Source organism: Eleginops maclovinus, chromosome 3 (assembly GCF_036324505.1).
Source record: "Eleginops maclovinus isolate JMC-PN-2008 ecotype Puerto Natales chromosome 3, JC_Emac_rtc_rv5, whole genome shotgun sequence".
In the NCBI taxonomy this organism is placed as follows: Eukaryota; Metazoa; Chordata; class Actinopteri; order Perciformes; family Eleginopidae; genus Eleginops; species Eleginops maclovinus.
Window position 1 is genome coordinate 1,034,064 of NC_086351.1, and position 17,817 is coordinate 1,051,880.

Genomic DNA, 17,817 nt, shown 5'->3' on the forward strand with positions numbered 1-17,817 from the left:
TGTTCTTGAGTGAAAGTAGAAGTACTCAGGTCTTGTACTTGAGTAAAGTAGAAGTACTCAGATCTTGTACTTGAGTAAAGTAGAAGTACTCAGATCTTGTACTTGAGTGAAAGTAGAAGTACTCAGGTCTTGTACTTGAGTAAAGTAGAAGTACTCAGATCTTGTACTTGAGTAAAGTAGAAGTACTCAGATCTTGTACTTGAGTGAAAGTAGAAGTACTCAGGTCTTGTACTTGAGTAAAGTAGAAGTACTCAGATCTTGTACTTGAGTAAAGTAGAAGTACTCAGATCTTGTACTTGAGTGAAAGTAGAAGTACTCAGGTCTTGTACTTGAGTAAAGTAGAAGTACTCAGATCTTGTACTTGAGTAAAGTAGAAGTACTCAGATCTTGTACTTGAGTGAAAGTAGAAGTACTCAGGTCTTGTACTTGAATAAAGTAGAAGTACTCAGGTCTTGTACTTGAGTAAAGTAGAAGTACTCAGATCTTGTACTTGAGTGAAAGTAGAAGTACTCAGATCTTGTACTTGAGTAAAGTAGAAGTACTCAGATCTTGTACTTGAGTAAAGTAGAAGTACTCAGGTCTTGTACTTGAGTAAAGTAGAAGTACTCAGGTCTTGTACTCGAGTAAAGTAGAAGTACTCAGATGTTGTACTTGAGTAAAGTAGAAGTACTCAGATCTTGTACTTGAGTAAAGTAGAGTACTCAGGTCTTGTACTTGAGTAAAGTAGAAGTACTCAGATCTTGTACTTGAGTAAAGTAGAAGTAACAGAGTGTAGGAATAATCTGTCATTATGTAACTCAAGTAAAAGTACAAAAGTATAAGCATCAAATTATATTACAAAGTGAAAAGTAGTCATTGTGCAGGTTGGTCCATTCAGAATAATAATAATATATATATAGAATGAATAAAGCCGTACTGGTCCCACAGAGGGGAAATGTACTGGCTGCATTTGAGCCATCCCAGTGTTGGGAGCAGTGGGCTGCCATATGTACGGCCCCGGGGAGCAGTGTAGGGAACGGTGCTTTGCTCAGGGGCACCACGGTAGCACTTGGTCTTTCGGGACTTGAATCGGAGACCTTCCAGTTCCGAAGCCATGTCCCTACAGACTTTGCCACCTATGCCCAATGTTTTGTTTATAATTATTGATGCATTAAAGTGTTATCTGTTAAATACATAATGAAGATCCAGTAAGTTACTTCTGAGTGGTACTTTTCCACCCCTGTTCTTTCACACACCTGTTACACAATATAGCAACACGGAGTGGTTTCAAAGTCCTTGAATGTGCACAGTTATAAAGCATTAACTCAAAACAGCACGCAATACTGAACTTATCCCATGTTAAACTGCCCTTTCGACTCACAGACCGTAGTCAAGGAAAACAGGGGTGACTCTCTGCAGTCTTCCAGGGCTAATGAACAGACTTCGGGTTCAATAATCCACTTTGTCCACAAAATGTAGACAGGCAAGCTCTTCTTTTGGAGGCCGTTGTTTTTATTAAGAACCTGTTACACATAGGCTATCCTTGTGGGACTACGCGGGAGAGTATTTGGCTCTCCGGTTTCAAATAACCCCTCTGTTTGTTACTTTAAACCCGCCTGAAAATCAATTATATGCCCCTGAATGGTCCATACAAAGATTAGTATTCTTACAGGGAGGTTTTAATTTCACAAAGATTTCAGCAACGTATTTTATTAATGTCTGACTCTCTGTTATCCCTGTTTTTCTACGCGACCAACCTCCCACTGACGTCTCATTCCCTTGTTATGTTTTGACTGCGGTTAAGTTTCACTTTCGCTCTCTCTAAGGAGTGTCGGACAGGAAGGTAAGCTGAACTACGGATTCAACCGTCGACATTTAAACGTATATTATTGAATACTTTGATTCAGTCTCACTAGATAATAAGTAGGTATTATTATTATATATTTAATACTACCTGGTGCTGTAACGTTATCAAGTTTATGAATGTCTTTAACCGTGTATGCTAACTTGGCCTCGGTTAGCTTAGCATAAATGTCCTCATTGTTCGAGAAGAATTAACGTTTTTTTTAACGGCTTTATAAACCGTTGATGTGACGGTGGCTCGTGATGTGGTTGTGTTGTTGTACATTATTACCACGTCTAAAGCTGAATTACAGTTACTGATACGTTATGTAAGAGTTGTTTATCTTCAAACATTTAGTTATATAAGCAGATCTTACGTCATTTGTTTTGAGCAGTTATTCCTGGTTACAGGAAGCTCTTGACATTTAGCTGATATATTGTACTATTTCCATTGTATTTATCAACGACAAATCAAGCTTTCAACAACAAACTACAGTATGATAAAAACAAATCTACTATACATACATTTGCTGAAATTAAATATTTACAGGCTGAAACATACATGATTGATTATTTACTCCAAGTTGGGGAATCGTTTTCGTTGCAGCAGCATGCACATCAACAGCATTTGTTCAGAAATCGAAACAAAACAGAACTCAAGAGTATGGTTGATCTTATTGTCATGTCAACACAGCTACAACGCTTTACAGTCAGCTCTTCCCCAACCAGCACATATATGAATATGTGACTGATCCTTTTCTATGGACTTATTATAAATACCACATAATAAAAGCAGTAGTAACAGATATGCAAGTGAAGGCCAACCACCCTCAAAGGCGTATTGAGGTCCTCAGAAAGCAACCTGAACACTTTTGTAAATAACGATTGATTTTGAAAGCAAGGTTTTTTCTTTTGTCATTTAAATCTGTTGTTTTTCTATTGAATAACAATCACGTTTATTGCCAAGTACATTTACACAATCTAAGAAAATAAGTTGCTATAGTAGGTAAAAAATATAAAGATGATTAAAGGAAGTATTTCTAACAAACATTTTAGCATTACAAAGTATTAACATATTTACATTTAAATACACACAGTAACTTAAAAGCTAAAAAAACAAAAACACTCAGGACAGGGAATAAATGAAGAAACCGATCTGAGTACTTCTTCGCATTTACACTATTATTAAAGTAATGTCACACGTCTTTATTTTCTCAAGGGAATTTAAGTCATAAGTGATCCCAACTTAAATCATGACTTTGTAATGACTCAGTCCCGCTCACACAACGTGTTTGATGTGTTTTAGGTCATCTTTGCACCATGAGTAACTCTAAGGATGAAGAGGGGGGAGTCCCTCCCTTCAGCAGCACTGTGTCTGAGGAAGATGAGAGGTGAGATGAAGCTCTCAGAGATGTGTGTTTCTGATTCAGAAAAGTCTGGTGTGACTGTTGAATACCTTTTCCAGAATGTTGTCCGTTTCTCTGCACGCCACATGATTACAATAATCAGATCACTTTAGTGGAATGGTGTTTTTCTTCTTTACTTTTGAAACATAAGGAGAGCAGATAAGCGTACCAAAGTTTACCTTTAACGGCTGTTCTATTGTTTTACCACTTCAACAAAACATATATTTTGCAGCCTTGACATCATTTTAAAGACAAATACAAAGTGTTATGCGCAACTACCTCTTTTGTTAAGGTTTTTAAGATCTTTTATTTATATAAAAAAACCTATAATTAGTGTAGAGAATTATTTAGTATTCTTCTTATCTAAGAAGCACCTAACTAGAGAAGGGTTTACAGACCAGGATTGTGTGCACGTGTGTCTGCATTCACCAAAAAAAACAGCCGTAATTGTGAATGTGATAGTGTTTGAAACTGATATTTTTTCAGTCATTGAGCTTCCTATTCTTCCCCCTGTCTGTGAATGCTCCATTTCTTTCAGGGCTGAGCAGGAAAGAACAGATTCTCCTGAACCATCATGTGTGTCCCTGAGGAGTAACCGCTCCATGGATTACCCTACTGCTTTCAAACGGCAAAATTCAAGTCCTCAGTAAGTTAACTACACATTTTAAGCCTCATTCTCTCAAACTGATAAATATGTATATCACCATACTACAGTATATGTATATGCTTGCTTACAATCTTGCACCTGATCGCTAAGATGAGTTCATGTTGTAACTTATATTACAACACTTACAATGTTCAGTGTTTGATTGACTTAGTCCAACACCTTTGATTGCACATGCATTTCTTTCAGGACTGAGGAGAAAAGAGCAGATTCTCCTACACAGAGCAGTGTGTCCATAAGTGACCGCTCCATGGATTACCCTACAGCTTTCAAGTAAGTAAACTGAACCTTTGGAGTTTAAAAAGTCTTAGAGAAGATACAACTATACTATATGAGCTTGCCTACAGTCTGATACCTGGTGTCTTCAATCAGTTAATGTTGTAACACCATCTTTCCTCAGGCAATAAGCTTCTAACACTTTCACCTTTTCTTTCAGGACTGAGGAGAAAAGAGCAGATTCTCCTACACAGAGCAGTGTGTCCATAAGTGACCGCTCCATGGATTACCCTATAGTTTTCAAGTAAGTAAACTGCACCTTTGGAGTTTAAAAAGTCTTAGAAAAGATACAACTATACTATATGAGCTTGCCTACAGTCTGATACCTGGTGTCTTCAATCAGTTAATGTTGTAACACCATCTTTCCTCAGGCAATAAGCTTCTAACACTTTCACCTTTTCTTTCAGGACTGAGGAGACAAGAGCAGATTCTCCTACACCGAGCAGTGTGTCCATAAGTGACCGCTCCATGGATTACCCTACAGCTTTCCAACGGCAAAATTCAAATCCTCAGGAAGTTAACCAGACGATGTGAGCTCATATTGTCTTAGAAATGAAACAACTATACGATATGTGTTTGTCTATGGTTTGAAACCTGGTGGCTTCAATTCGTTAATACTATTGTTTTCCAGGACTAAGGAGAAAAGAGCAGATTCTGCTGCATTAAGCAGTGTGTCCCTGAGGAGTAACCGCTCCATGGATTACCCTACTGCTTTCAAACGGCAAAATTCAAGTCCTCAGTAAGTTAACTACACATTTTAAGCCTCATTCTCTCAAACTGATAAATATGTATATCACCATACTACAGTATATGTATATGCTTGCTTACAATCTTGCACCTGATCACTAAGATGAGTTCATGTTGTAACTTATATTACAACACTTACAATGTTCAGTGTTTGATTGACTTAGTCCAACACCTTTGATTGCACATGCATTTCTTTCAGGACTGAGGAGAAAAGAGCAGATTCTCCTACACCGAGCAGTGTGTCCATAAGTGACCGCTCCATGGATTACCCTACAGCTTTCAAGTAAGTAAACTGCACCTTTGGAGTTTAAAAAGTCTTAGAGAAGATACAACTATACTATATGAGCTTGCCTACAGTCTGATACCTGGTGTCTTCAATCAGTTAATGTTGTAACACCATCTTTCCTCAGGCAATAAGCTTCTAACACTTTCACCTTTTCTTTCAGGACTGAGGAGAAAAGAGCAGATTCTCCTACACAGAGCAGTGTGTCCATAAGTGACCGCTCCATGGATTACCCTACAGCTTTCCAACTGCAAAATTCAAATCCTCAGGAAGTTAACCAGACGATGTGAGCTCATATTGACTTAGGAAAGCTACAACAATACTATACGTGCTTGCAATGGTCTGACACCTGGTGGCTACGATTAGTTAATGTTCTAGCTTGTAACACCTGCTTCCTGAGTCCTCACTAAGGAACATGTTTTTCCCCAGGAATAAACAGGAGACTTCAGAGGTTGGACGTCTTACAGATCTGGATTCCATATTCACGGTGTGTACTGAACTTGCTTACCTTTAATGAGATATAGATGGGAGTTTGGAGAAACTATAGGAGTTACAGCACAAAAGCAATGCAGTGTACTTCGGTGGCAGCATCAAAACGTTTTACTATTATAATATTTATAATTTTACCTTCAAATAACAGCTTCAAAGTTATTTAGATGCTACACTGATTCGTGTGCCTCTCAGTCCCATTCTGTCCCCAAAAGGCATGTTCTTGCACGTTGCATGTAATCTATAGGTTTGAGTTGTAACGTCTCCTGTGAAAGGTTATCGGCATTGAGTTCATTTTGGTAAAGTTGCATCATATTTAATGAATTAAATGTTTCCTGGGGTTTCCTCTGATGTCCTTTAGAAACTCTGTCTCCACTATCGGTTATTTACTGGTAATGCTAACTGCTGCCAACGCTAGTTAGCAATGATCTAAGCTCAGACCACAGGGGATAGCCAATTCTGACCGCTGGGAGGAGAATGTTTTCTGGGTGTGGGGGTAGGGTGGGATAGGGATCGGCGGGCGTTGTCGTGTCGTGCAAGACTCTGAGCGACACTGAAGGAGTGCTCAGCAGCCTCTACGTAAGTCTTGTTGACCTCGCTTGTTTTTTTTGTTGTTTTAGGAAAGTTGTTGACTAGCTAATGTTAGTTTTTGATCACAGTTCAAGTTATCCTAACACATGCATGTGCACAGCTGTCCATATTAAGGAAGCTGTGTATACATGAATTGCAAACAGAAGTGACACAAAAACTGCAAAATTAAAGATCACTGGCCCATATCATGTTGATTTAGGTGTAAGCTATTTTTAGAATATTTACAGCTTTGCATTGCTGTCTGATGAACCTTTCAGTTGGGGAACTGAACTGAAGCGGCTATCCCCAGACTCCTTTGACAAAAACAGTAATTTGCCTTGCATAACACGGAGGGAGCTGGTCTACCCATGCCTTGATTGGTTTAGATGGTTTGTGTGAATGTTTGATTATATTTTATTGCAGCTTCTTGAGGAGACCATGTTTGCCTATCTGAAGAACGAGCTTAAGACGTTCTGTAAGGTTCTGAGTACTAATAACCTAGAATGCTTTGAGAGCCAAGGTAAGTATGAAGAAGTGGTTGATGGGGAAGAAGAAGAGCAGAGAAGGAGCAGAAGAGAGGCAATTATGAAGCTCACACTGGACTTCCTGAGAGGAATGAAGCAGGAGGAACTGGCAGACTCACTGAGAAACAGTAAGAAACTTAAAATAGATGCTCATATCATAGATTCACACATCTACAGTTTACTGTCAATATGCTGTGCAACACCTGCATAAGATCTATACAGTATACTGACTTTACACATCAGCTGAAGCTCTTTGTCTAGCATATAGTACCTACTGTTGTGTCTGCTCTGGGTGTGTGTGGGTATGTGCATGACAGTGGAAATTACTCATGTTCAGGTCACATTTTATTAGTGGTTCTTTATAAAATGAATGAAGGCGAAACTCTGGATAGATCTTAAAGTCTTTGTATTGTCACTAAAAGAAACAATGTCTGCATATTTGCTGCATGCTAATGTTTAAGGAACTGAAGGTATCTCTCGGCTGTGATTGGATGTTCCTCTTCACATTACAAGTGGTGCAAAATGCTGCTTTTGAAAAGTGTCACTTCACCTCTGGGCTCTCTCGTTTCCAGCCGGGTCTTCGTTGAAAACAATGGAAATGTGCGTGCCTAAACACGGCCAGTGTCCAGCACCTAATAATCATTTGTTATTTTTCTTGTAGAATCTCTTGCTGCAGTGGGCCAACATAAACTCAAATCTAATCTGAAGAAGAAGTCTGAATATGTGTTTGAGGGGATTGCTAAAGCAGGAAATCCATCCGTTCTGAATAAGATCTACACAGAGCTGTACATCACAGAGGGAGGGACTGCAGAGGTCAATCTTGACCATGAGGTCATACAGAATGAGAAAGCATCCTGGAAACCAGACACACCAGAAAGAACAATCGGATGTATAGACATCTTTAAGGCCTCACCTGGAAGAGATAAACCAATCAGAACAGCGATAACAAAGGGAATGGCTGGCATTGGGAAAACAGTCTTAACACAGAAGTTCACTCTGGACTGGGCTGAAGGCAAAGCCAACCAGGACATCCAGTTCATATTTACTTTCTCTTTCAGAGAGCTGAATGTGCTGAAAGAAAGAAAGTACAGTTTGGTGGGACTTATTCATTGGTTCTTTCCTGAATTGGAAAAAGCAGGAGTCCAGTGGTTTGAAGAGTCCCAAGTCCTGCTCATCTTTGACGGTCTGGATGAGTGTCGACTCCCTCTGGACTTCCACAACACTGAGGTCCTGACTGATGTCACAGAGTCCACCTCAGTGGATGTGCTGCTGACAAACATAATCAGGGGGAAGCTGCTTCCCTCTGCTCGCCTCTGGATAACCACACGACCTGCAGCGGTCAATCAGATCCCTCCTGAGTGTGTGGACATGGTGACAGAGGTCCGAGGGTTCACTGACCCCCAGAAGGAGGAGTACTTCAGGAAGAGGTTCAGAGATGAGAAGCAGGCCAGCACCATCATCTCCCACATCAAGACCTCACGAAGCCTCCACATCATGTGCCACATCCCAGTCTTCTGCTGGATCTCTGCTACAGTTCTGGAGGAAATGCTGAAGACCAGAGAGGGAGGAGAGCTACCCAAGAGCATGACTGAGCTGTACATCCACTTCCTGGTGGTTCAGTCCAAAGTGAAGAACGTGAAGTATGATGGAGGAGCTGGGACAGATCCACACTGGAGTCCAGAGAGCAGGGAGATGATGGAGTCTCTGGGGAAACTGGCTTTTCAGGAATTGAAGAAGGGCAACATCATCTTCTATGAGTCTGACTTGACAGAGTGTGGCATCGATATCAGAGCAGCCTCAGTGTATTCAGGAGTGTTCACACAGGTCTTTAGAGAGGAGAGAGGACTGTACCAGGACCAGGTGTTCAGCTTCGTCCATCTGAGCGTTCAGGAGTTCCTGGCTGCTCTTTATGTCCATCTGATCTTCTTCAACTCTGGAGTCAACCTGCTGTCAGAAGAACCAACATCCTCACTGTGGTCTAAATGGATCGGAGTCACACCTGGAAACCTCTATGAGACTGCTGTGGACAAGGCCTTACAGAGTCCAAACGGACACCTGGACTTGTTCCTCCGCTTCCTCCTGGGTCTCTCAGTACCAACCAATCAAATGCTCCTACACGGCCTGGTGACACAGACAGGAAGCAGCCCGCTGACCAATCAGGAAACAGTCAAATACATCAAGAAGAAGATTGAAGATAATCTCTCTGCAGAGAGAAGCATCAATCTCTTCCACTGTCTGAATGAGCTGAACGACAGTTCGCTAATTCAGGAGATCCAGAAATGCCTGAATTCAAATTGCCTGTCCACTGATAAGTGGTCTCCTGCTCAGTGGTCAGCTTTGGTCTACATCTTACTGTCTTCAAAAGATATCCTGGAGGTGTTTGACCTGAAGAAATACTCAGATTCAGAGGAGGATCTTCTGAGGCTGATGCCAGTAGTGAAAGCCTCCACCAAAGCTCTGTAGGTTGAAAATGAGGGGGCTCCAAGGGTGATTTTATGGGATGTGTCACTGATTGCTGGAACACTATTTTAAGTTTTCTAATTATTGTGAAAAAAATTTTTTTCTAAACAATGAGTAATAAATATTGAAGAAACATGTTACTTTACGTGTTTGTTGCCAATCCTTCTTCAGGCTGAGTTGCTGCAATCTGTCAGAGAAAAGCTGCAAAGCTCTGTCTTCAGTGCTGAGCTCTGGGTCCTCCAGTCTGAGAGAGCTGGACCTGAGCAACAACAACTTGCAGGATTCAGGAGTGGAGCTGCTCTGTGAAGGACTGAAGGAACCACGTTGTAAACTGGAAACTCTCAGGTCAGGATTCATCAATTTGTTTAACAGATATTGTACAACAACATACGGTGGAAATATTTCTCACGTATATCCAGAGGATGACTTATTATTCCAGTTCTTTGGAACTCTCTGGACTTTGATATTCAATTATTCAACCTTACCAAAGTGTCCAGTCTCCTACAAGTAGCGTTGGAGGTATTGGGGGGAACAGGGAGAAGCAGGCCATATGCACCAGTGTTGTAGTCAAGTCACCAAGTCTGATTCAATGAGTTCCCACTCTTCGAGTCCGAGTCCAAGTCCGAGTCATCATGTAGTAATCTGAGGAGATATATTTGAATTAAATTTAGCTGTTGGTTTGTGTGGTTCTCCACTTCTACTTAACTGCTGTTAAGCATTTTGTCTGCAATTTTTGTATGAAAGGTACTATAAAAATCTAAGGATTATTGTCATTATTATAATTATTGACATTGCGTCAAGTTCCAAGACAGCCTTCCAAGAGCAGCTTCACAAATAAAAAGGATCTACATTAAACAAAATGACCCACTGTCAGCATTTCCGGTTTACTTGTAAGAGAAGAGAGACAAAGGGGAGAGACAAAGTTGTTAGAAAGAGAAGTGTCCAGTTTAGTTTGATGTATTACAGTGTCTGTTTATTGTTAGAACCAGCAATAAACGGATGTTTCAAATTCATCTTTTCTCCGTGATAAATAATAGCCCAGACAGTTGGTTACCGGCTGACAACGAGCCACGTCAGGACTTGCCGCCGAGCATCCAAACTACGGTTTAGGATACCGATAGTAAAGAATGTAACAGAACTTTAGCTCATGATATTTGACGTGGTCCAAGTCTTTTCCTCAATCGTCCTTTCACAGAAAGAGCTTTGACTGAGCTCTCTCAGTCAAAGCATGGACTGAGAATAGTGGGGGCGCGCGGTACGAGTACTCGCCTCGCAGCTGCACACGCCTGGGGCTGTGTACATCCGGACTTAAGACAAAACTAGTTTGAGTCCAAGTCCGATCGTCATTGCGCGTCCAGGACTGGAGTACTCCAATTCTGAATTATGCACAACAATATCAAATCTGTGTAAAATAATGCACCACAGTTAGTTGGAAAGCGGTCATTGGCATGGCCTTGAACCTATGGCCTTGTTTTCCCTAAATCTCCTGTTTACAAAAGGTATTTCCAAAAACAGCAACAAGTTATATATTATTGTAATAAAACCCTTAATTGTATCTGCAGGGTATCAGGATGTCTGATCACAAAGAAAGGCTGTTCTTCTCTGGCCTCCGCTCTGAGATCCAACTCCGTCCTGAGAGTGCTGGACGTCAGCTACAATAATCCAGGAGACAGAGCAGTGGCTCGCCTTTCTGCTGTAAGACTTCGATCCCTCAGGTATGAACAGGATGAGTTTGTTTTATTCAGTAGGTCGACATAAGTGGTTTTTAGTCATTAAGTGTTGATCTGACTTTGTTTTCACTCCAGGGTGGACCATGGTGGACAGCAGTTAATGACACCGGGTCTAAGGAAATGTAAGTGTGTTTTTATTGAATAAAGAGAACAGGTTGAAGATGACAAACTTAGAAAACGTTGTTGTAAATGTACAACACCATGGGGATGCATCCCTTTCTAAATAAGGATCTAGCCCAAATGCTTAAAGATGCAAATGTCCTGTCTTACCTGGACTGCTGCAACCCCCATGTATTCTTGACATTATTGAAAATCTTCGATGGCCCCCAGAGCCTACCGTTCACTACTGACATATTCCTTAGAGCAGGGGTCTTCAACGTTTTTCAGGCCAGGGACCCCCAAACTGATGGAGAGTTGGAGCAGGGACCCCCTACTATTAATATGGCATACAATTGTGTTTTATATTAAACGGGGCCTAGTGCAGTGTGTAAACATAGATACTGTTATTGTACATTCAATACTAAGCTATTCAAATAATACACAGGTTAATATATTCATGTTTTTATTTTAAACAAGTGCAAGGTACAGTGTGGCCGTACCACTGCCATTTATGAACATATATCTTGCACACAACACAGGGCTATTAAAATAAATCACAATAAAAGTTTGAACTTTAAACAAGTGCAAGGTGCAGAGTGGCTGTGCCACTGTCATTTATAAACAAACACTGAGCTATGAGATTTTAACACTAAACATGCATGTAGATGGGACAATGAATCCTCAAACCATCTGTGGATGGCACACGTACTCTCACATCAGTGAGATGTCTGACCCTGATGAGCAGCACACAGCTGATCCAGCCTTGGACGGATGGAGGTTGTCAGGCAGAGGGTCATATCAGCCTCAGGCTGCAGCCTTGACCTGTATTTGTTTTTCAAGTAAGTCAGTGAGGAAAATCCACTTTCGCAAAGATAGGTTGTGGCAAAGGGCAAAAGGCTCATCATGGCTTTTCCTGCCAATTGCGGAAAGTCTTTCAGGCAAGAGATCCAGAACTGGGTGAGTGGTTTTGTGTCATATATGTGTCTGAACGTACTGTCAGTGGATAGTTCGATTAGCTGATCCTCCTCCGTCACTGTCAGGTGTGTGCCGTCTGCTGCGTTGTCTGTGAATGGAAACAGTATCCATGTCTTGTCCCTGCGCCAGGAGTCAGCCTCAGAAAAGTAGTGCCCAAATTGTCCCTCGAGCGCCTCCAAATGCGCAAGAATTGCGCGTGTAATGGGGGGCGAGAGCACAGCAGAATCTCCCAGCTCATCCACTGATGGAAACATGGAAAATATTTCCTCCCCGATGCGCTCCCTCCACCTTTTGATTTTTTTTAGAAAGCCTTCCATTTTGTCATACAGTTGAATGGCATGGGTATTGCGGCCTTGCATTGAACTGTTCAGTTTGTTCAGCTCAGCGAAAACATCAGCAAGATAGGCAAGTTTGGTGACCCAAACATTGTCACTGAAAAGTGCAGCCAGCTCTGTGCGCTTTTGGAGAAGTAAAAACTCCCGAATAGACTTGCGCAATTCCAGCACACGTGACAACACTGTTCCACGTGAAAGCCACCGAACCTCGGAATGGTAGAGTAGCGCAGTGTGTTCTTCTCCCTCAGCAGCACAGAGATTCGAGAAGAGACGTGTTTGCAATGCGCTCTTCTTGACTAGGTTGACTACTTTCACTACCGAGTCCATGACATCTGCCAATTCAGCGCTCATATCTTTGGCAACAAGTGACTCCCTGTGTAGCATGCAGTGCGTCCAAATCACTTGCGGAGACACATCCCTTACAAGCGCGATTAGTCCACTTTTTAAACCAGCCATGGCTCTTGCACCGTCAGTGCACAGCGCAATATTTTGTCCACGGAATGTCATTCTCTCTGAAAAAAACATCGATCACTTTGAAGATTTCAGAACTAGTTGTGCGTTGAGGGAGGCACTTACAAAACAAAAATTCCTCCTGCATTTCCTTATCATCGACAAAGCGCACAAACGCCAGAAGCTGGGCGTCCTTCGACACATCTGTTGACTCGTCTAATTGTAACGCAAATGCATCTGCCAACCTCAGCTTCTCTATCAGTTGCATCCTCACATCAGATGCCATCTCGTCTATACGGCGAGCTATGGTTGTGTCCGACACTGGAATGGTTTTCAGTTTATTAATGTCAATATCATTTCCATACATGGTTTTACACATATCGGTTGCTGAAGGCAATATTAAATCCTCTGCAAGTGTGTATGGCTGTTTCTTCTGGGCAATCCGAAGAGCAATTTGATAAGAGCATTTCAAAGCTAGCTCCCCAACTTTGGCTGATTTTCTGATCAATGTCTGTTGACCTTGGAGGGATTTGAGGCTAGCTTGGAAGTATTCAACAGGTTTGTCTTTTAAGTGGCTGTGTGCTGTCTCCAAGTGACGCTGCAGCTTTGATGGCTTCATAGATTCATTTGAAAGAACAGTAGAGCAAATGACACACATTGGAAACTCAATGCCATCTGTCTCCTTAAAGGTAAACCCGAACTTCAGATAATGATCTGAATATTTTCGTGTCTTCTCCCTTTTGCGCTTACCCTTATTAGCTGCAACATCTGCAGGCGCAGCAGGTTCTGCCTCGTCACTTGCATGTTCACTGGTGGATGGTATCTCGCTTGTGCTTGTTGATTTTTCCGCTCGAGTTACAAAACGATCCATTTTATATGTATGGTCTTCTCAATAATGTCGCTGCGTGCATCCCTGTGTCTGGGTCTTCAGTAAACTGGGGCCTGAATAGGCTCTCGTCCAATGACGGGGAACCTGACAGAGCCAGCGCATAGACATAATATTATGTCTATGAGCCAGCGTGTGTCACACGGCCTCGTGATTGGCACATCTGCCTCCATTTTTCCGTTCGCTATAATATTTTGGATTTGTGTTGTGCATTTAAAGACATTGCAATTTGTGGGAAAAAACGGTTTGTAAAAAAAAAATATATATATAAAAAATTGTCTAATCAACCAAAGATTTCGCGACCCCCCTGCAGTACCTCCGCGGACCCCCTGGGGGTCGCGACCCCCCTGTTGAAGACCTCTGCCTTAGAGTGTGACCACAACCAATAACCAATCACTGAAGTCATTTATATTTGGGTTCCTGGATCTATTTCAGCCTCTCCTCTCTCCCCCCTCTCCCCCCCCCCTGTGAAGCAGCAGTAAATACTTATAACGCGTTTCTTATCTTAAATGACCTAGTTAGCATTTTTAAATAGTATTTACCTTTCTAATCACTCCCCTTTCAGACTGTACTTTAGTTTTACTGTCCCATACTTTGGAATGATTTCATAACTGCTTTTATTTATTCTGATCTTTTTCTAAACTATAATAATATTATAAAGGTGTGCCTTGGGAATATTGTTGACATAAATGAGGACCAAACTGTTTGAGAGCCCCTAAGAAAACTGAGAGTAACAGTAACTATCCAAAGTTTAGAACTAGAGTTTCTGAACCCTCAGAGTCCTTCACCTCACTGAGCTCCAGTTATCTGAGGCAGAGCTTCAGGAGAGGACTCTGCCTCCACCTGTTCTAGAAACAGCGTCCAATCCCTGATAGCAAAGCTAGCTAACAGGATGCTAACAACAACAGTCCTCCTCTCTCTCCCTCGCTCGCTTGCACAAAATGCGCTTGTGTCAAAGCACAGAGCCGACCTGAATGACAGACAGAGGACCCCAAAGTACTTGTACTACTGTATGGTATTACTTTGGATGGCATGATTGTATGATCAGTATGACAGATTAAAAGATCCTGATTTTTCTTTGTTATATTCTTCATGTTGTGAGAAATGTTTGTCCTGAAATCCGGGGCTATTTCTAAAACCAGGGCAGACGACAGCACTGGTGCTGCCCATCTAGGCTGAAGTGCTCCTATTGGTCACCGCCGCTCCAAACTGTCCCGGAACGCTGCGCTCAAAGTTCCTATTATTTCCACTTGGACTAAAAGTCTTATCCTTCCCCAAAATACATTTCGTGCCTAGCTGTGATCCAAGCTAGATGTTAACATTAAGATGCTGACATCACATTAACAATGCTTATATTCTCTCCACCAGACGCCCGTGAACTCACACTGGACCCAAACACAGCGAACAAAAAGCTCATTCTGTCCGACAACAACAGGAAGTTGACAGCGAGCAAAGAGACGCAGCCATATCCTGATGATCCAGAGAGATTTGACTACTGGAAGCAGGTGCTGTGTACAGATGGTCTGGACGGTCGCAGTTACTTCGAGGTGGATTGGGCAGGACATGTTTATATAGCAGTGACTTACAGAGGAATCAAAAGGAGAGGAGAAAGTGAAGACAGCTGCCTTGGAAGGAATGATCATTCCTGGAGTCTGAGCTGCTCTGAAAATGAGGGTTACTCTATCCTTCACCGTAACAAAAGAGAAAAGATCCCTATCCCCACCTCGAATAAATTGGGGGTGTATCTTGACTTGCCTGCCGGCACTCTGTGCTTCTTCAAGATCTCTGCAAACAAAGTCACCCACATCCACACCTTCCACACCACATTCACAGAGCCGCTCTTCCCTGCCTTCAGGGTAAGGATGGACCTGCAGAACTCGTCTGTGTCTTTGTGTTAGATCGGGGAACAAAGCCCCAACTCATTAAAACCCGCAGACTTTGAGGCGTATTATCCTGTGAGGGCTAAGGACGGTGCCACTTCTAAATCACCTAGTGCTTGGGGGGGGGGGGGGGGGGTCATGAAGGATGGGTCATGACTGAAGGAACGAGATTGCGGATGAAAGCGACCGAAATGGGATTTCTCTGCAGGGTGGCTGGCATCTCCCTTAGGGATAAGGTGAGAAGTTCAGTCTTCCGGGAGGGACTCGGAGTAGAACCGCTGCTCCTTCGCGTTGAAAGGAGCCAGTTGAGGTGGTTCGGGCACCTAGTGAGGATGCCACCTGGGGGAGGTATTCCAGGCACGTCCAGCTGGGTGGAGATCGAGGGGCAGACCTAGGACCAGGTGGAGGGATTACATCTACACGCTGCCTGGAAGTGCCTTTGAATCCCCCGGTCAGAGCTGGTTGATGTGGTCAGTGGCAAGGGACATTTGGGGCTCTCTGCTGGAGCTGTGACCACCGCAATAAGTGGGAGCAGATGGATGAATGTCATATATTTTTATATGTAAGCACATCATTCCATTGAGTTTCTCTTTTTTAAATCTTAAAAAGGAATCAGCCAAAAAGAATCCAAGAAGCTTCTCGTCTAGATAATTACGTTTATTGATACAATGATATGATAAGTCTACAAAGGAAAATCAGCTGTGGTCTTTCCCCATGTCACTGACCACAGTCCGCATCGAAGTAGTTATCTGTCACCAGCTCCATAGGAAAGGCCCCGATCTGTTTACCACTGGTTTTTCACTGTCCCGCTTGGAGGTATGCTTCTCCCATTGGTTGTCGAGGGTATCGGCCCCTTCTTATAGGCAAGTCCATGCCCCGTAGCGCTTGCTGCTCCATTCAGATCTTCTGTCGCCCTCTAGTGGTGTACTCAAATAACATCCCTTTAATCACATACTATAATGACATAATAGAACACATAGTAACAGTTGATGTCGTAGCGTCGGTGAGTGGGAGTTGGAGGCGGTGTGTTTAGTATGGAATTCCACGCGTCATTCTCCATATACTGTCATTAGCTACATGCTACTGTGAAGCTAAAAACAATAACAACCGGAAACCGGAAATCCAAGGTGTCGCCTACCAACACGACTATTGTGAATGATGTTCCAGCACAATATATTGATTTATTTTCACACTCTGTTTTGAGTTTGCGGGTGAGTAATATAGATTATATTATTTTGTGTCTCAATGCACTATTGTCATATCAGCTCTTTGTTATATTGGCTGCAAAGTTAAGAAGCACTTTCTTTTGGATGATATTCGTTGGGGCCCTGGTCCCACACTGGACCTCCATTTCTTTACAACGTTCCAAATGTCGAACATTAATTATGATTTAAAAGACGATATTGATAATGCAACTCAACTGTTAATACGTAGGTTGGTTTGGTGAGCAAATCTGATTGGTTATCCAGTTTTTGGAAACATTACATTGAAGCTCCTACAATTCATTATGTTAATACACATCTGTATTCATTTATGGGATTGTTGTATCACCAACACTAGTCCTCAGTGTCCCATAATCCACTGAGCTCCTAAAAGGTCATACAGTGTGTATACATCACCTAAATATCCGGGAGTGTCAGGTTACCACCTCATTTAGCACTCTCCAGTTATTGATCCTTCAAGATGACATCTTGTCTTCAGCTGGTAAAGGACTAGCTCACTTTAATCACTTATAATGTGAAGTAACAAAGACAGTATGAAGTAGCATAACATTTAAATACTCAAGTGAAGTAAAAGTACGTCCAGTAGTAACTTTCCATCACTGGTCCTTTTTGTAAGTTATGAATGAGGGATTGGATGATAAATGATGTAAGCCAGGTAAGAAGTCTGAAAATAACGTGCTGAATATATATGACGTACCAGTTTCTGAAAGATTATCAGTTACCTACCAACATATGTTTGTTGATTTCTCTGTGCTCTGTTTCATTTATACTTTAAGTTGTAATTGAAACACAATAGACCAGGATCTGAGATCGTGACAAACCCTTATATCGGAACACAGAATCAGATGCATCGATAAAGGTGTTTTTTTGTAATCGTTTTAATCCTGTATGTAAGCTCACCGGATTCCTCTTTGCCAAATAAAAATAAAGACTATGTCCAACTATTCCTTTGTATTGTAAGAGGGAAGTCATTGTACAGAGTTCCTATATTTATCCAAA

General features: G+C 42.0%; 1 protein-coding gene across 1 annotated transcript; it reads left to right on the forward strand.

Annotated features, from left to right (window-relative positions):
• The first annotated feature begins 1,735 nt into the window (after nt 1-1,735).
• On the forward strand, nt 1,736-17,762 carry LOC134862237 (NLR family CARD domain-containing protein 3-like). The gene is made up of 16 exons (XM_063880012.1): nt 1,736-1,822; nt 3,128-3,212; nt 3,766-3,873; nt 4,081-4,164; nt 4,328-4,411; nt 4,575-4,697; nt 4,799-4,906; nt 5,114-5,197; nt 5,361-5,483; nt 5,627-5,684; nt 6,680-6,908; nt 7,442-9,239; nt 9,412-9,585; nt 10,803-10,955; nt 11,046-11,092; nt 15,084-17,762. Exons 2-16 carry the CDS (start codon nt 3,142-3,144, stop codon nt 15,611-15,613), a joined length of 3,774 nt encoding a protein of 1,257 aa, XP_063736082.1. The 5' UTR covers nt 1,736-1,822; nt 3,128-3,141; the 3' UTR covers nt 15,614-17,762.
• Nucleotides 17,763-17,817: the final 55 nt, after the last annotated feature.

Excerpts from the sequence above, each read along its gene's own strand:
- LOC134862237 (XM_063880012.1), top strand. The coding sequence starts at position 3,142 with ATGAGTAACTCTAAGGATGAAGAGGGGGGAGTCCCTCCCTTCAGCAGC. Across the intron at positions 3,213-3,765 it reads GTGTCTGAGGAAGATGAGAG|GGCTGAGCAGGAAAGAACAG; the intron begins GTGAGATGAAGC and ends CATTTCTTTCAG. Across the intron at positions 4,698-4,798 it reads CAGGAAGTTAACCAGACGAT|GACTAAGGAGAAAAGAGCAG; the intron begins GTGAGCTCATAT and ends ATTGTTTTCCAG.